We start from the raw sequence: 19,744 nt of genomic DNA, 5'->3' as shown, positions 1-19,744 counted from the left end.
GACAGCCCCATAGACCAAAGGATAAAAGCGCTAGAGGCCGGGGAATGGGGTGATTTTAAGGAACATATATTTTTTTAAAAGGTTTTAATTTTTTAAAAGCCATCAAGTAAAATAAAAGTTATACAAGTTACATATGATTGTAATCGTAGTAACCTGAGGAACATGCATAACAAAGTCAGTTTTACCCCAGGGCGAACGGCGTAAAAACACAACTTTTTTAAACTTCCCCACACATATAATTTTTTTCTGGTTTCGCTGCATATTTTAGGTAAAAATTACGTCTGTCATTGCAAAGTACAATTAGTGCCGCAAAAAATACAGGCTCATGTGGGTCTCTAGGTGGGAAAATGCAAGTGCTATGGCCTTTTAAGCACAAGGAGGAAAAAACGAAAACGCAAAAATGAAAATTGGCTGGGTCCTGTAAGGGTTAAAAGGAAAAGACAAAAAAAAATATTAAAAAGAAAGCAAAGCAGATAGATAATTCTACTTGGAGGAGAAACCCAAACCCAGCATCATTGTGGAAACCAGATGGTAAGAGACCACTGACAGCAAAAGAATACTGCAGGACAGGAAGGGGTTAAAATGTGCGTGTGCGTGTGTGCGTAAGGGGGGGGGGCGTTGTCACAGAAGCAGAACTTCCCACGTGACTCGAGGGGGCGGAGCCGGCGCCGATATCCATATTTCGTCACGTCTGGTAACTGGAACTGAGTAAGCGGAGATGTTTATTGGGCAGGGTCGGATCACGTGACCGGGACGGACGGACTTTCAGCGCCATCTTGGAACAAGTAGGCAGAGTTTGCTCAACTAGGGAACGAAGCGGTCGCAGTGGAGGACGTGTATACATAAGTGATATACCGGTCAGGTTCTTTCGGGTATATCACTTATGTATACACCTCTTGTCCACTACCACGACTAGCCACCTGTATATAAGGTGAGTAGCTCTTATGTGTTCTTTCTATGGATATCTACTATGGAGGCCGCGCTGTGGTCGCCTGCTGGATTTCGGGGATGTCGTGTTCGCGGTTTGTATTAGGGGTCAGCGCTAGACTGCGCTATATTCTGTGGGAACTATGAGGGGTTGTGGTTGTGAACTCTCAGACGCCCCTGGTGGTCAAAGGAGGTAATGACGTCGTCATCTGCCAGGTCGCTGTGCGCAGGCGCGGAAGTGATCATAGTCACACTACAGGAAGAAAAGTCATCTTCACTTTAACCCCTTCCTGTCCGGCTGTGTTTTTGCTGTCAGCGGCCTTATACCATCTGCTTTAAGGGCTGAGCTCATTCTAGTAGCTTTATCTATCTGCTTTGTGGTTTCATGTGTATGGCTGTGTTTTTTTTTTTTTTTGTGAATATTGATGCTGTTTATGTTGTTTTTTAAAGTCATCTGGCTTTTTTTTAATATTGGATAACACCCGATCAAAAGAATCAGCAGACACTCATGTCTGATCCTTCCATGTATGTTATTGTTGGTCTACTGGGAAGGGGCTGTCTCATAGTAGTCTGTTGTTTGGCACGCCTGTTGTATACCACAGGTGTCAAACTCAGCCCTCCAGCTGTTACCAAACTACAATTCCCATCATGCCTGGACAGCCAAAACAAAGCTTTGACCCCTGTGGTTTAGGATATATGTGAGATCTATAACGCAGAGCATTTCACAGTCACTGCATCAATGTGTATAAGCTCAGGTGATGGGTATCTTGCTATGGTAGACCAGGAACAGGCAGCTTTTTCCTCTCCTTTCCAACAAGCATTGGCACAAGTGTCTATCGGCTTCTTGTCTCTACCCCCTTTCTCCATTGGAATTATTTGCCCCCCACTTTAGGTAAAGGTGCACATACAGTTTTATACTAAAGTCAGCTGATCGTATAAGATGTACGGGGGCCTTCCGACTCTCCACCTACTGTGGGGGGCATAGTTGCAATGCCTCAGGTGTTTTCAACAACAGGAAGATGAAAGCATTTCCTATGTTATGAAAAGTATGGGGGGGTGTATATATGTATGTATGTGTGTGTGTGTGTGTATATATATATATATATATATATATATATATATATATATATATATATTTCTCGCAGTTAAATTCGCTGTGCTAAAACTGTTTACTATTAAAGTCTATGGCACCCCATTCTCTCAGTGGATTTTCAGCCTGTTGTGAGAAATGAGTCCATAGCCTTGTAAGACCTAAATTGTGCTGCTGGTGCAGTGTAAAAACTACCTATATGTCTGTGCTTCCCCCGCTGCCCTCTGGCACGGCGCCGGTTCCCTGCTCAGTGACGGCTTGCTCAGCCAATCAGTGCGCTGTTCTGGTGCAGCCAAAGGATGAAAGGTTTGACTTGTAATTTAAAGGGGTAGTGCGGCGCTAAGAAATTATTCACAGAATAACACACATTACAAAGTTATACAACTTTGTAATGTATGTTATGTCTGTGAATCGCCCCCTTCCCTGTGTCCCCCCACCCCCGCACGTGTACCCGGAAATGTTGGTGCATTATACATTACCTGATCCGTGTCACGCCTGTCCGCTATCTTGTGCCGCAACGTCATCTTCGGCCGGCCGGCTGATGTTCTCCGATCTTCCTGAGTGCCGGCTGCCCTCTGCCGCGTCATCAGATGCTCAGCCGCGATTGGCTAAGCACAGTTATGCTCAGCCAATCGCTGCTGAGCATCGGATGACGCTGCAGAGGGCGTCCGGCATTTGGGAGAGTCGGAGCTGAGTCGCTGGCCTCCCGAAGAAGACGTCACTGACTGAAGATCGGAGACGGAGGTCGGCACGTGACAGGTGAGTATAGCGCACCACGCTTCCGGGTACACGGGTGGGGGTGGTGGGACAAGGGGAAGGGGGGCGATTCGCAGACATAACATACATTACAAAGTTGTATAACTTTGTAATGTGTGTTATTCTGTGAATAATTCTTTACCACTGCACTACCCCTTTAATCATGCTATAGGTGGGGAGTCTAAGTATTAAAGCCGTGATATTAGTCAAGGTAATAAATGTCCCAATTACCTATATTTGTTTTGTGTTTTAACAGAAGTAGGTTTAAGACATTTCCTTACGGTATATAACCTCCAGATTATGATGCCCTCCTGCTATCACATAGACCCCTCTTCTCCCACCGATACACCACAGTAAGTGCAAGCTGGCCGCCTCCTACATGGTGTCTGCTTTACTAAGGTTATTGTTTGTCTGATTGCCCTACTGAGTTATTCGGACACCCGCTATTGCTTGCAATTGTATTGTTGTAACGCACATGTTAATGGTTTCCAGTTTTTTTTTGTATGCTGAAATATGTCAGTCCAGATTTATCTATCTGAGCAAAAACACTGTCTGGTTTTTTTTTTCTTTCTATTGGCAACCAATTACCAGAGCTCATTAAAGGGGTACTCCGGAGACTGAAAAGTAATTTCTAATACATTTGGTTTAGTAATATGACTTTATTTTTTTTTATTATTATTTACATGTACACGTCTGTTAACCGGTGCCATTAAGAGGCGACACGGCCCCCTCTGCTGATACCAGCGTTTGTGTCGGGAACTGCAGGGCTATCTAAGCTGCATTTCCCAATCTCCTGCTGCTACTGCACCGCGGTGTACACAGAGCAGGGTTCCATTTCCCCCATGTATGTATAATCTAATATACAGTATACAGGGGGGAGTGTGCTCGATCACGGTGTCTGGCAGCCTCTGCAGAATGAGCGCTGTCACTGCTCGCTCTGTTAGTATAGTACAGTGAGCAGTGATGGCAGAACCTGCCGGACACAGTACACGGGAAAACGGAACCCTTCTGTACATAACTCTATGCAGCAGTGCTAGAACAGAGCAGAGAATCAGGAACTGCAGAGCTTAGTTACAAAGGTTGGTGGCGGCAGGGGGCTAGGTCACCCCTCACTGCTGCCAGTCAAAGGAAGTATTATTTTTTTAATGAAGTTATATTACAAAGTAATATCTTAGCAATGTCCTTTTTATGTTCAGTCTCCAGAGTACCCCTTTTAAGATTTCAAAGCTGAGTTGTGATTGATTTCTATGGGCAAATAATTTTTTGACCTTTTTATATAAATGTATTCGTGTGTATTAAAGTGTAAAGCCTGCATTTCCCTAATCGGGAATCACCAAAGCAATTTCTGTATAAGCACTAAAGTAGCAGCTAATGATGGGAATTGTGCAGCTTTGTGATTACAAAATGGGCTCAAATATGATATATTATCCCAGACTTTATCCGTATAAGACAAAAACTGGTCTAATTTGTCCATGGCAACCAATTACAGCTCAGCTTTCATTTTATCAGGGCTCATCCAGATGTAGAAGCTGAGCTCTGATTGGTTGCTATGAAAAAATTTGGCCGGTGCTTGTCTCAGACATTAGTCTGGGCCATGACGTGCCACCATCTAGATGTGTCCATTAAGTGATCTATATATTCACGCTTCTTTAACTAGGAAAAATGGATTTCTAAGAGAAAAAACTACAAATGGAAAATGCCAGATCATGGAGTCATTACCTTCAAAGGAAAGATCTGAACATGACCATAACAGGTTTCTGCGTGAAGGAGAAGAGCTTGTTAAAATTCTGGAAACAGACCGTAAGTAATGTGAATCTGAATACTAAGTCCGCAGCCAGATAGAGTGCATGCAAGGGTTGCTTTAGTTGTAGGCTGTGTTCACACATTGTTTTCGTGTTTTTCATTGTTTTCCTACATAATACAAGTCAGGAGACAGACTACCTTAGTAAGTCTATGGGGCCATCTCCTACAAGGAGATGGGCTCAGAAGTGATCTGTTTCCCACTGGATTAATTGGTGGAACTCAACATATCCAGACCTCAGCGGATTCAAACCTGTTTGCCGTAGTCCTTGCATGGGCACTTTCTAGGCGTGTCCTGCCCGTTTGCTAAATTTTATTTCTGTTTATTCCTGCACCCAGGTGTAAATTAGGACGGTATTAGACAGCCAGATATTTAGGAGTAAGCAAGCGCCAACCTTGCTATTACATGCAAGGAGAGGTTTGAAACTGCGAGGGGCTGCCCGGACGATCTTTAGATCGTCTGCGTAGCCCATAGAAGATAGCGATGGTCTGCTGCCGCTGCTCCTCTTACAGAGTGACGGCCAGCAGACCTTTGCTATCGTTATCATATGATTTTGGTTCATGCAGAAAGGCAACGATTAGCTAACATCATGCTTGTCTGCTGATCGTTGCCTTTCTGCATGAGCTATTACACGGCCAAGTACACTGTGTACCTGACAGAATATAAGAAAAAGCCTGGCCTGGCATATATTTCTCTGCACAACTCGCCCACAGGTTCTCTGATTGGCATGGGGTGGTGACATCACCCCTCTCCCACGCTGTAACATGAGACAGCCGCCCCTGGAATTACAATGACAATGAGCAAGGGGATTCATCAAGTACAGCCCAAGACTTAGGGCCCTATCAGCAGGCTGCTGAGAACCCTGCTGATCTGGAGGTGGAGGGGCAGAGCGCGCACCTGCCCTTTCTTTCTAGTGACTTGCACTGTTCTCAGCAGCTGGACCCTGACCGATACACATTTCTGACATATCAGAAGTTTTTAAAAACTGTAGTTACACTTAAAAGAGAGCCCTAAACTTTTATAAGATTTGTTGTGAATCCTAATAATTACACTAATATCCTAGTGCTCTCCTGTAGCCCTGATCTCACTTCTCTAAAAGGTAGCCACCCCCTTTAAGTAAACAGTGTAGTATATTAGGCTGTGCTGTTTACACAACTCCTATTAAAGCAACTCTGTACCCACAATCTAACCCCCCCCCCCCCCCCCCCCAAACCACTTGTACCTTCAGATAGCTGCTTTTAATCCAAAACCTGTCCTGTGGTCCGTTCGGCAGGTGATGCAGTTATTGTCATAAAAACAACTTTTACATTTTCAGCCCTGTGCCCAACGGCGTATCTGTGCCCTAACTTTGCACCACCCCTCCGTCCCTCCTCCCCTCCCTCTTTATCATTAGGAATGCCACTGGACCATTTACTCCTGTTTGAACATTGCTCAGGTGTCTTAGCGATCCAGCAGTGCAGTGTTCTCACAGGTGAGGAATAGGAGACAATCTGCCTGGAGCATTCCTAATGATGCGGAGGGCGGGGAAGAGGGACAGAGAGGTTGTGCCAGCCTAATGCATATACAGTCTAGGCCAGGGCTGTTGGGCACGGGCCTGCAAATTTAAAAGTTGTTTTTATGACAATAACTGCATCACCTGCCGAACGGACCCCAGGACAGATCTTGGATTAAAAGCAGCTATCTGAAGGTACAAGCAGTTTGGGGGGGGGGGGTCAGATTGTGGGTACAGAGTCGCTTTAACTTCAACAGCAGTCAAACAAATTGTGTAGCTTACCTGTTTTGGTCCAGTTCAGCTCCCAGTCACTTTGGGCTAGATGGTTGGGAAACTTTGAAAATGCAAGATTGGAATACTACTTTAATACCGAACATGTGATAATGGCCTCCTTATAACATTTCATAAAATAATTTGTTTAGTTACCAATGGACACTGGATGTCTTTGTTTTGTGTATAATACTTTACGTTGTCATAGGAATCTAATTTTAAACTATGCTGTATATTTTCCTCCATAACAGCCAAAAACCTTGATGCCGTCTCACATTTTGTGCAAAAATACAAGAACACAGTAAAACCCTTAAAGAACAGCCACTATTACCTGCGGTTGTGTGATCTCAATGGCACAGATTACATGGGGCAGGATTTTATGCAAGAAGCCTGGGAAGAAATCTATCCCCCCAAAGAAACAAAAATGCAGGTGCTTGGTACACTGGAATATACTCGGGATATACTTCCCAGTGTGCCGCAGGTTATACTTGTGGGAGAGGACGGATGCATCTATGCTTATGGCAACGAAGTGCTAGAGTTAATCGCAAAAAGTCTAAAGGAATTTGTAGAAAATGGCAAAAGATTTCCTCCTTATGAAACATATGATTATCCTGAATCCAGTGATGAGGTAGGTCATTCTAATACCTCACATTTTTGTCCAGTATTCCTTTCTACCTTTTCACAGATGTTTCTTCAGGAGAGAGCTCGTGATTAACTATATTAACCCCTTAAAGGGGTTGTCCGGCGATAAAAAATTATTCACAGAATAACACACATTACAAAGTTATACAACTTTGTAATGTATGTTATGTCTGTGAATGGCCCCCTTCCCCGCATCTCGTGTCGTCGACGGTCTCCGATCCTCAGCAGTGACGTCTTCTTCGGGAGGCCGACGGATCTTCCCGAGTGCCGGCCGCCTTCTGCAGCGTCATCAGCCGCTCAGCCGCGATTGGCTGAGCACAGTTATGCTCAGCCAATCGCGGCTGAGCTTCGGATGACGCTGCAGAGGGCGGCCGGCACTCGGGAAGATCCGCCGGCCTCCCGAAGAAGACGTCACTGCTGAGGATCGGAGACCGTGGTCGGCACGTGACAGGTAATGTATAGCGCACCACACTTCTGGGTACACGGGTGGGGGTGGTGGGACATGGGGAAGGGGGCCATTCACAGACATAACATACATTACAAAGTTGTATAACTTTGTAATGTGTGTTATTCTGTGAATAATTTTTTATCGCCGGACAACCCCTTTAACGACATCGGGCGTAAATTTACGCCCTGATGCCGGTAAGGACGTTCAGAGCGGGGCCGCGCGGCGACCCCGCTCTGAACCGCGGCGGTCCCGGGTGCCGCTTGTAGCCCGGGACCGTAGGCATTAGCGGGCACGGTCCGATCGCCGTGCCCGCTAATACAGTAATCAGATGCAGCTGTCAAACATCATCGGATTCAGCTGTTCCCTGGTGTCTAGTGGCGGAGATCGCTCCCCCGGGATGTTATCCCGGAGGAGCGATCTCAGTTTCTGAAGCTGGCCGGGGACCGCTCCAAGATGGCGCCGTCCCCGTCTCGGCACTCGTTTACTTCCGGCTGCAGCAGCCGGCAGTAAACGAGTGGCAATCTCATGGATCTCTGCAGCATATCTATGCTGCAGAGATCTCTATGAGAGATCAAAGCACTTATACTAGAAGTCCCCTAGGGGGGCTTCTAGTATAAGTGTTAAAGTAAAAAAAAAAAAAAAGTGTTGTTAATAGTAAAAAGTGTTGTTAATAGTAAAAAGCCCCCTCCCCTAATAAAAGTCAGAATCACCCCCCTTTTCCCAGGTTATAAATAAAAGTAAATAAATAAACAAACATGTTTGCTATCTCCGTGTGCGTAATCGCCCGAACTATTAATCACATTCCTGATCTCGTACGGTAAACGGCGTCAGCGCCAAAAAATCCCAAAGTGCAAAATTGCGCATTTTTGGTCGCATCAAATCCAGAAAAATTGTAATAAAAAGCGATCAAAAAGTCACAAATGCGCAATCAAGGTACCAATAGAAAGAACACATCATGGCGCAAAAAATGACACCTCACCCAGCCCCATAGACCAAAGTATAAAAGCGCTATAAGTCTGGGAATGGAGCGATTTTAAGTGACGTATATTTGTTGACAATGGTATACATGGTATACATGTTACATATCGTTTTAATCGTAACGACTTGAGGAACATATATAACAAGTCAGTTTTACCCCAGGGCCAGTGGCGTAAAAACACATTTCCCCCAAATAAACAAAATGCTTTTTTTTTTTTTTTCAATTTCACCACACTGAATTTTTTTTCTGGTTTCGCAGTGTACTTTATGCAAAAATTCAGCCTGTCATTGCAAAGTACAATTAGTGACGCAAAAAAATAAGGGCTCATGTGGGTTTCTAGGTGGAAAAATGCAAGTGCTATGGCCTTTTAAGCACAAGGAGGAAAAAACTAAAACGCAAAAATCGAAATTGGCTCTGTCCTTAAGGGGTTAAAGGGGTTATTCAGGCTTGGACAAACTTGGCCACTTTCTTCCAGAAACAGTATAATTCCTGTCCTCAGTTTAGATGTGGGTTTTGCAGCTTGGTGAATGGAGCTGAATTGTATAACCACATGCAACCTGAGGACAGGGGAGGTGCTGTTTATGCAAGAAAGTAGCCTTTTCTAATTGTGGATTAACCAGGGGTATACCAATCTCAGACACTTATGGCATATCCATATCCCTAGGTTTGGGTCCTACCTCTGGGATGCACACCTATTTTCTGATTGAAGGCTCCCCAGCCTGTTTGTGGCTGCTGGAGGTGGTCAGGAAGCCTGAAAACTGAAACTAATGCTTCCTTCCCCAGCAACTGTGCCCCATGTGGTAAGATACAATGCTACCTGTAACAAAGGTTGCCCAATGCAACCAGATTCAATGCCTCTTGTAGTCAGATAGGCCTCATTGTGTCCAGTCATGCTCCCTTTAAAAGTGCTGTTTAATCTCACTTTTTATAGGCAGCAGGGCATGGTGGCTGCATGGGTTCCATACAGGTGGCCAGTGTGAGGGGCTGGAGGGTGGGCTAAGTAAGTGTGAGTCGAGGTTGATGACATTGCTGGACGAGGTGGGGTAATGACCTCAGGAGCAGGATTGATTGGTGCCTTAGGACATCGCTGTATACGTTCAGAAATGTTCTGTTGCCAGAGTGTGCATTTCTAACACACAGCCCATGTCACAGGTTGAGAAACACCAGGCTAGACTACATGTAATGGATTTTTTTAAGTCCTCAACAGCCCACTAGGCTAAATTAGGTACATAAGATCTTGCCAAACACCTTGTCCTCCCTGCGGCTGCTTCTCCTGTTACTGACTGCACATTGCTCTAGGAAATGCAGCTAGCACATCTTTAGCATTTCTTTTATGTTTATGTTAAATTGCCATTATTTTTTCTTGCAGGAAGATCACTCTCAGCAACAAGATCAAGAAATTCTGCAAATCCGACAAAGAGGGAAAGATTTTGTGAACAAAAGTGCAGAAAAGTTTGACAGTTTCCTGAGTTTTGTTTCCTCCTAATCATGAATTTCTGTCAAATCAATATTCAAGGAAAGTCTCCAAGGCACAAAAGATGTGTTTTTTTTTTTTTTTTTTTTTTTTGGTGTGCTGATTGATCAGGGTCTGAGTGTTCAGATTGTCACTGGTCCGGAGAACGAGCCCGTAGAAGTAAACACTTTGGAAGTCTATGGAGCCCTCTAGACCTCAGAGCTTGATTAGTTGTCTGTCTGGACACTTAGACCCTGCCCAAAAAATATATTATGCGAATGGTGTACACTTAAAAAATAACAAATGTCACAATTATGGGGTTCCCATCATATCCCACAAATAATGGGATAAGTGATCAAAAAGTCTGATCTATGCAGATATGCTTCTAATAAAAACTGCAGATTGTAAGACTAACCCCAATACAGCCCTGTAGGCAGAAGGTAAAAGGGAATATCCAGCACTACAAAAACATGGCCACTTTCCTCCAGAGACAGCACAACTCTTGTCTCCAGCTTGCTGCTCAGTTTCATTGAAGTGAATGGAGCTTAATCGCAAACCGCACCTGAACCGGAGACAAGAGTCGTGTTGTGTCTGAAAGAAAGTGGCCATGTTTTTTGTAGTACTGGATAAGCCCTTTTAGGAAAGGGTTAAGAAAATGACAATTACATAAGTGTTTTTTTTTATTGTAAAATATGACGGTAGCTACACACATTGGGTATTATTGTAATCGTACCAACCTGAGGGAGGAATTGTCATTTTTTGTTTTTCAGTTTTACCTCACAAACAAAGTAAATTTGGTCACGCAAAAAAAAACGAGCCTGTAGATGATGGGTGGGCGAGTCATGGTTCGTAGCAAGAAAAGAGGGGGAAAAAAAGCTCCTTTTGTTTACTTTTGAGTTTTCATATTTTCCCTCCTCACCTTCTAAAAGCCATAGCCATATTTTTCTCCTTTTATTTTACTATTTACAGCAAAATGTTTGTGGGGTGGAATTGAAAGATAAAACAAATACCCTGCAGATTACAGTAAGTGACAGGTTAGCTGTATTTTGTGGGTCAGTGCGATTACAGTGATACCCAATTTATATAGTGCAGTTTTTTTTTCTTTAATTGTCTTAACATTGCACTGTTCTAACCCCTGTAACTTTATTTTTCTGTCTTTGGGTCTGTATTAGGGCTTTTATTTTTTTGGCATCATGATCCATAGTTTTTATCAGCTTGATTTTGGTTTAGATGAGACTTTTTGATCATTTTTTGTAATGTATGATGTGAACAGCAATTTTAGCGTTTGGCTTTTTTTTTTTTTTTTACAGGATTAATGACCAATTTTAATCAGACAATTCTGATTAATACCAAATATTTTTTATTTTATTTTTTTTTTACATGGCCACGGTCATTGAAAAACCATGACGTGTCGGACATGTCAAAAGTTTTGATCAGCTGGGGTTTTAGTGTTAATGACATTTTAGGAGAACAAGCCTGAAGAAATCCGCGTGAACCGCATCAACTCCCAACTCTGCGTCATGTAACAAGTCAGACTTTCAATATAAGTCTATGGGTCTGTCTAGGTCGCAGACACAGAGCTGGAAGAGGAACATGTGGCAGCGTGGTCGCCTTCTGCTCATTCTACTGAACACTCAGGCCCTGATGGATAAAAACCTTTTTGACGTGTCTCTGAGATGTCTGTTTTTTTTTTCTTTTTTACTTAGGCTGGGTTCACACTACGTTTTTGCAATCAATGTCTTTGTGTGCATCCGTTTTTCCATTGACTTTCATTATAAAAAACAAACAAGCAAGGATCCGTTTTTTTGAATGTACACAAGGACGTAGTCAACCTCATTTTTGTGTCAGTTTAAAAAAAAAGCATCCGTTTTGATCCTTTTCTTTATAATGGAAGTCAATGGGAAAACGGATAAAAATGGATGGACAAAGGCATATCCATCCATTTTTTTTTTTTTTTTTTGCAAAAAAACGGATGGGGGAAAAAAATTACAAAAATGTAGTGTGAACCCAGCCTGACAGGTACTCTTTATATCCCCTGAGGAACATTTATCATTAGATTGCTAATTCTGATTTATGCAATGCTATAAGCATTACATAGATCATTGCTCTACTAATAGTCTGCCTTAGGCTGCATTCACCTGGTCCCGTGTTCTGTCCGTGAAACATGGATGACACAGACGTTGAATGCAAATCCTGGTCTGTTTTCTTGGATGGCTTGATATATCGACATCATGCTGGCGGCACTGTAATGACAGAGCCGCAGTGATTCAAAGATTTTATCCGCTGCTGGCGTGATGTTGATATGTCATGCCATCTGGGCAAACAGACCCGGATGCAACCAGACTCTCTTAGCAGGGACACTTCTGCAGCTGAAGGTTTATACTTACCTTCCGTCGCTGCCAAGTTGACCAATCTGCACCCTGCAGTCACATTGTGGGAGTGCCAATTAGACACCTGACAGGCAACACCTGTCGTTCAGCCCTTTCAATGGCTGCAGTTAAAGGGTTAATTGACTGCCACCAGCAGGTTTGCTGGTGTCAGTCATTAGCAGTGGGGTCTGCGGCATATAGCAGCCGACCCCGCTGTGTGTGGAGAGGATCTGCAGCAGATTTGATGTCGCAGATATCAATGTAACTAGATGACTGAACACAAGTATAAAATCTTCAGCTTTTAATCTGTCATCAAATCTGCTGCAGATCCTTTACATGTGAATGGAGCACTTAACAATGATGATAGCTCTCAGCCAGCATTTGCAGCTCAGCTCTCTCTTTACCAGAGCATTCGAAAAATGAAAGCCGAGTTGTATATAGTAACTATGGACAGACTGGACCTCAGAGTGATAAATCTAGGGCTCTGTCTGCTCCTGGTAGTGTATATCTGTCCTGCTACAAAATAAAAGAACCTTTTGTAATAGGACATATATACACCAACAGGAAACGTCAGTGCTTCAAAGATCAGGTCATTCTGAGCTAGTTTTTTTCTAGGTTATTGGGCTTTCTATGTTATTGGGCTGCATCTAGGACTGAGAGGAAACAATTGCACTGGACGCCACAAAATCACATCCAGAGGAAAGATGCTGAGAACATATGTAACATACTAGTGGTGTAAATGGTGTAAATATATGTATGTAGCAATACCTGCATTTTTTTTGTACTAAGAAAGCAAGTTTAAATTTTTGTAAAACATTTTGCTAAAAAGTGTGACTTAAGAAAGGGAAAAAAAGCTAGAAAACCAACACGCAGGTCATAATGTATCTGCTTTTAATAAGTATAGACAAATAACTCATGATTATTTTTTTTTTTTAATTACAATATAATAGAATACAATATATTATATGTAAATCAGAATTAGATTTTTATAGCTACTGTAAGGCTGTGGAATACTGGGTATGTATTTAAGAGGGGCGCCTCTTGTATGGTAGGGTCAGCTGCAGGCACTTTAACATGTAACTCGAGGTGGTCATAAACATTCGGTGAATATCAGCCAATTTCAGCAAGACCAGTCACACATCTAATGTGTATATATCAGTCCAGGCTAACTGAATGCTAAGTAGTGATAAGAAGAGCCGGACAGTCTCAATATGCTCAGTCCTTTTAATGTTAGGGCTGGTTTACACTGAGCAAACACGGCGCAATTCTCCGCCGCGGAATCCCGCCGCGCTCAGTGTCCTGCTCTGAGCGAATGGGAGAGCGATCGTCCACTTCCTCTCCGCTCAAAGAATGAACATGTGTGGAGTGCGGCGGCAGCAAACAGGTGCACGCTCTCCTATTCGCTCAAAGTAGGACACTGAGCGCGGCGGAGAGCTCCGCCGCGGAATTGTGCCATGTTTGCTCAGTGTCAACCGGCCCTTAGGAATAGAGACCTGGTTGCGGTTTATCACCCTCCTGTTACATTACCTTTTAAATATGTAAGTAAAGAATCCATTTCTACATATATCTTTTTATATATACATTCTGAACATTAAACTGTAAACTGTTAAACGAGAATTGTGTTTTGTTTTTCTGTACCTTCACATTCTGTAGTTTTAGGAAGGTGTACAGCACTACACTAGCAAAAACTTTGGACTGACATGACAATGGACCAATTCCCTGTGATTGCATTGTGAGAGCTAATTGATGCACCAGTAACTTTTTTTTTTTTTTCTTTTTAATCCCGTTTAAAGGGGTTTTCCAAGCTTAGAAAAACATGTCTACTTTCTTCCAGAAACAGAACCATTCCTGTCCTCGGTTTGAGTGTGGATTTCGCAGCTCAGTTTCATTGAAGTGAATACAGCTGTTTTTTACACGTCTTTGGCCAATAATCTTTTGGTATAATAGGGCCATAATACCAAATGTGTTACAGAGAGAAAAAGTTATGTTTATTTTTTCTAAATGAGTCAGGTTTACATTTAGGCAATATATGGTTCAATATCACTACACCTTAAGCCTTGCAAAGTATTTGTTGGTGGAGACAGAGGTAATGTTAAAACTGCTTCTATAAATGAGATGTGAAGATCTTATAATAATAGGTAGTCTGTACTTGGAGAGTAAGGTCCTTGTCAATTGTTGTAATTGGGTGTTTCCAAGGAGGGAGAAATGCCACTTTGTAGAAATCAGTAGTAAGTATGAATAGTTCAAGCGATTTTAACCCCCTTCCCGCACGAGGACGTAACTGTACGTCCTCGCGCGGGTGGGGACGTTCAGAGCGGGGCCGCACGGTGATCCGCTGCGGTCCTGGGTGCCGCATGTAGCCCGGGGCCGCGGCTATTGGCCGTGCCCGCTAATTAAGTCTTCAGATGCAGCTGTCATAGTTGACAGCTGCATCTAAAAACTTCATTGCAGCTTTTCCCTGGTGTCTAGTGGGGAGATCACTCCCCCGTGACGTTGTCTTGGAGGAGCGATCTCCGTGCCTGGTGCCGGCTGGGGTCTGCACCGTAATGGCGCTGATCCCGGCTCTGCATTTGGTTGCTTCCGGCTGCAGTGGCCGGAAGCAATCGAGTGCCTATCTCCTCGATCTATGCTGTATATCTATACAGCATAGATCTCAATGAGAGATCAGTGCACTTATACTAGAAGCCCCCCATGGGGGTTTCTAGTATAAGTGTAAAACAAAATAAAAAAAAAACCCTGCCCTAAAAGTCTGAATCACCCCCCTTTTCCCAAGTTATAAATAAAAATAAACATGTTTGGTATTGCCGCGTGCGTAATCGCCTAAAATATTAATTTATCACATTTCAGATCTTGTACAGTTAACGGCTTAAGCGCCAAAAAATCCCAAAGTGCCAAATTGCGCATTTTTGGTCGCATCAAATCCAGAAAAATTGTAATAAAAAGCGATCAAAAAGTCGCATATGCGCAATCAAGGTACCGATAGAAAGTAAACATCATGGCACAAAAAATGACACCTGACACAGCCCCATAGACTGAAGGATAAAAGTGCTATAGGCATGGAAATAGAGCGATTTTAAGGAACATAGATTTGTTATACAATGGTTTTACGTTTTTTACAAGCCATCACATAATATAAAAGTTATACATGTTACATATGCTTTTAATCGTACCGACTTGGGGAACATATATAACATCAGTTTTTCCACACACTGTGTAAAAACGAAGCCCCCTAAAGAAAAAGAATTGTGGTGTTTGTTTTTAATTTCACCGCGCATATAATTTTTTTCTGGATTCGCAGCATATTTTCTGCAAAAATTCAGTCTGTCAATTAGTGACGCAAAAAATAAGGGCTCATGTAGGGTCTGTAGGTGTAAAAATGCAACTGCTATGGCCTTTTAAGCACAAGGAGGAAAAAAACGAAAACGCAAAAATAAAAGCCTGGTCCTGAAGGGGTCAAGAAACTCTGTAATAGATTTTCTCAAGTAAAACGGTTTTCCTACACCCACCACCACACTCACTTCAGAAGAATCAGGATATCTGTGTCCATTATACTCTGAAGAGGGGAGGGATGAGAAAGCATGGAGAAGAGAAAAGGCAGCCCTGCAAAACACTACATCCTGCAATCTTACCAAGTTCCCAGATAAGCACTGACCTTTCTGATCTCTGAATCCATTGTTGTATATGCCCACACAGTCTCCAAACTGCTAAGCTGCTTCTCTGCTTTACCTGCTTACTCATTTCCCTAGCCCCCCCTCCATAGGTTGTAATGGACTTGACGAACCCACTCCTCTGTAATGAAGACTGATTTTCCTGATAATGCCTTTAAGTAGTGGTTGGGGGGGGGGGCAGGGGAACTTTTTTGTTTTGTGTTTTGTTTTTGTTTTTTGCTTAAAAAAACCTATTACAGAGTTTCTTAAAATTGTACAATTGATGTCTGCAAAACATCCGGGCTGGTTCCGCCGGAAGAATTGATACTTCAGTTCTTTCAGCTGAATCCGTCCAGCCATAGAATGGTGTCTATGGCACGGGCAAATATGCGTGCTGCCGTGAACGGATATGAGCTATGGAATCTGCCGGAACTTATCTGTGCGGATTCCTTAGTGTGTACCCGCCCATATACTTCTATATGGGAAAGAGACACCCAGAATAAAACACTTTTGGGGTGAGGGGGTTGGTGTACCTGTAGCTAAATCTCTGCCCTATCTCTCTAATGCGGGCATATCTGGCTACTGGAAGCATTGCATCTAGCTACAGGGGAATTGGGAGGAGGGAATTAATAATGGTTACAGGGGCATTATTATTTTTCATTACTTGAGCATTATTACTGGGTCCTACAAGTCAGTCACATTGTTATGGGGAGGGGGGGGGGGATCTGATCTGGAAATCAATTTCTGACAGACATTATACAGAGCCTATGGCGGCAGTGTCTCTGCTTTATTAAGGCAACATTTCTAATCAAGCACTGCTGCGGCTGCAGCATCTCATCACATGGGGGGTATGTGACTTGAACAAGTTGACAAAAACACTGCTCTAGGTTATAGTGAAATAGAGAGAAAGATATGTCCCAAATTCCAGTATATCAAAAATGATTTATATAGGCAATAAAATAGTACAATGCAAGGTGTAGCTCAGTGTTACCATCAACCTCTCACCGCAACCAGGACTGAGTCTTCAGCAAGGCCCTCTCCTTAGGGTAGGTTCACACTACGGAATCCACGCGGATAAGTTCTGGCAGATTCCGTGGCTCATACCCGTTCACGGCGGCGTGCATATCCGCCCTTGCCATAGACACCCTTCTATGGCCGGGCCGATTCCGCGTTCCGCCGAAAGAACTGGCGTGTCAATTCTTTTGGTGGATAGAGGAAGCGGCCCGCCCATAGAATGGTGTCTATGAGACGGAATCTCTTGGCTCTCTCCTAAGGGTAGATTCACACTATGGACTCCGCACGGATAAGTTCCAGCGGATTCCGTCGCTAGTACCCACTCGCAGACATGCGCCTCTCTGCCCGTGCCATAGACACCGTTCTATGCACGGGCGGATTTCGCATAACTGAATCGGCCTGCCCATAGAATGGTGTCTGTGGAGCCGGCGGAGAGGTGAACGGGTACTAGTGACGGAATCCTGTGGAACTTATCTGCACAGATTCCGTAGTCTGGATCCACCCTCACATCAGAACTGGTGAGAAGCGCTGTCCTAGGGCCCGTTCACACTGAGCAAAACAGGCGCAAATTCCGAGCGGAACCTGCACCGCAGACTCTGCTCGGAATCCCCCCTCCCTTACTGTCTCGATGTGTAACCCTTCACGGCGGCGCGCATATCTGCCGGCTCCATAGACACCATTCTATGGCCTGGCGGTTTCCGCCAAAATAACTGACATGTCTATTCTTTCGGCGGACAGCAGAATCGGCCCGACCATAGAAGAGTATCTATGGAGCCGGCAGATATGCGCGCCGCTGTGAACGGGTACGAGCCACAGAATCCACCGGAACTTCTCCGTGCGGATTCCGTAGTGTGAACCAACCCTTACCCCTAGAGGTAGAGGGGCTTTACCATTAACCATGGTTGTAGTTTTGGGTGGGGTGAGCTGTATTGTATACTCTAACATCTGCAAGGAGTATGTTTTACCTGTGCCTCATCTGCCTTTCTCCCACACTCCAAAAATATATTAATAGATTAATTTAGAAATTAAATTATAAACTTAATTATGGACAAGAAGCAATGTGAGTACTGTCAATCACTGTACAGAGCTGTGGAATATGTTGGTGCTATATAAAGAAATCATTATTATTATGGATTTCATTTTGCTTTGCTATCCATAAAAATTCAGTAGACAGCTCCCCCAGCTGGCCGCTTTATGTAAGGTCATGCTTGCTAAGTTTCATTTCTATAGAAATGAAATTATGTCCACACCCAGTGTACTGCTCTCGCTGAGCATACCGTATATACAAGAGTAGAGGCACCCTGCATATGCTTTTTTTTTTTTTTTTTTTTGCTATAACCTTGCATTTCCCTTCTGCTTTATTTTATGCATGGTTAATCTTTAATAAAAATGCATCTACTGTTAATATTCTTTATGTACAACATAATCCATACAAGGCTAACATTTACAGTACAACCTCACAGGTGTTTATTCAGTAACAAAGGATTCCAGTAAGCAGTAACCTAGGTTAACCACCTTATTTTTTCTGAAAATAAGACCTAGCTTCATTTTGCAGACTTCTTGGGGTAGGCTTGAAATATAAGTCCTATTCCAAAAAAAAAGCCCTAGTTAAAATCAGTTTACCAGATCCCAGAGCATCAGCCAATCAGGGTCTGAATTGTTATGCTCCACCCCCACCTGCTCAACACAGATTGCAGGGGAGGCAGGAGGGATAACAAGATGCACAGTAGGGGACTTTGAGTACTACATGTAGGCTACATGGGCCAACTACAGTAGGGTAGAGAGGTATAAATTATGGGGACTATCTGAAGAACTACCATGGGGGAGGGAGGTATACAGTATGGGGACTACCTGCTGAGAGGGCTGTATATATACAGATATACAGTATAGGGGAAGAACTACAGAGGTGGGAGGGAGGTAAAAGGTATGGGGACTACCTGTAGGGGGGATTTTATACAGTATGGTGGAAGAAGGTATAGAGAATGGGGGGCTAACTACAGGGGGGCTTACAGTATAAGAGCCTAACAACAGTGGGTAATATAGTATGGCAGCAATCTGCTAAATAGAGAAGGGCTACAGTGTAGGGGACATACTGTGTTTTTCTGGAATAAGACCTAACCTGAAAATAAGCTAAGCCCTTTTTTTTTTTTTTTTTTTTAAAGAAAAAACATAAATCAGACCCTGTCGTATTTTCAAAGAAACATGGTACAGTATGTTTTTCCCAGAATCAAAGGCAAAGGGCACAACTTATGCAGCACTTGTCAGAGCTAGAGTGGGGAAATAAGTATTTGATACACTGATGATTTTGCAAGTTTTTTTCTCCAAAGAATAAAGAAGACTGTAATTTTTATTGTAGGTAGGTACACATCACCTGTGAGAGTCTATAAAATATTTCAGAAAATCACATTGTATGATTTTTAATAATTCATTATTAGTTAATAATTAATTAGCATTTTATTGCATGAAATAGGTATTTGATCACCTATCAACCAGCAAGAATTCTGTCTCTTACAGACCTGTTAGCTTTCATTTAAGAAGCTCCTCCTACTCTGCACTCATTACCTGTATTAATTGCACCTGTTTAAACTTATTACCTGTATAAAAACACCTCTCCTTACACCTAGTCAATCACACTTTAACCTCTGCACCATGGCCAAGATCAAAGAGCTGTCTAAGGATACCAGGGACAAAATTGTAGACCTGCACAAGGCTTGGATGGGTTACAGGACAGTAGGCAAGCAGCTTGGTGAGAAGCCTGCAGGGCACACAAGGTTCCCCTGCTCACACCAGCACATGTCCAGGCCCATTTGAAGTTCACCAATGACCATGTGGATGATCCAGGGGAGGCTTGGGAGA

At 43.3% G+C, this 19,744-nt stretch overlaps 1 protein-coding gene across 1 annotated transcript; it reads left to right on the top strand.

The window, feature by feature from the left end:
• Positions 1-723: 723 nt before the first annotated feature.
• Positions 724-13,844, top strand: LOC138800826 (uncharacterized). Its single transcript, XM_069982886.1, has 5 exons — positions 724-931; positions 3,030-3,126; positions 4,431-4,573; positions 6,588-6,964; positions 9,775-13,844. The coding sequence occupies exons 2-5, from the start codon at positions 3,074-3,076 to the stop codon at positions 9,889-9,891; spliced, it is 690 nt and encodes a 229-aa protein (XP_069838987.1). The 5' UTR covers positions 724-931; positions 3,030-3,073; the 3' UTR covers positions 9,892-13,844.
• The last annotated feature ends 5,900 nt before the right edge of the window (positions 13,845-19,744 follow it).

The sequence above is a fragment of the Dendropsophus ebraccatus genome, chromosome 9 (genome assembly GCF_027789765.1).
Source record: "Dendropsophus ebraccatus isolate aDenEbr1 chromosome 9, aDenEbr1.pat, whole genome shotgun sequence".
Lineage (NCBI taxonomy): Eukaryota > Metazoa > Chordata > Amphibia > Anura > Hylidae > Dendropsophus > Dendropsophus ebraccatus.
Note: the sequence above shows the minus strand (reverse complement) of the source record. Positions and strands in the feature narration are given on the sequence as shown.

Bases quoted from the DNA above. Each gene is read 5' to 3' on its own strand.
- LOC138800826 (XM_069982886.1), top strand. From the start codon at position 3,074: ATGATGCCCTCCTGCTATCACATAGACCCCTCTTCTCCCACCGATACA. The intron at 3,127-4,430 runs GTAAGTGCAAGC...TTCTTTAACTAG, and splicing joins TCTCCCACCGATACACCACA to GAAAAATGGATTTCTAAGAG. The intron at 6,965-9,774 runs GTAGGTCATTCT...TTTTTCTTGCAG, and splicing joins ATCCTGAATCCAGTGATGAG to GAAGATCACTCTCAGCAACA.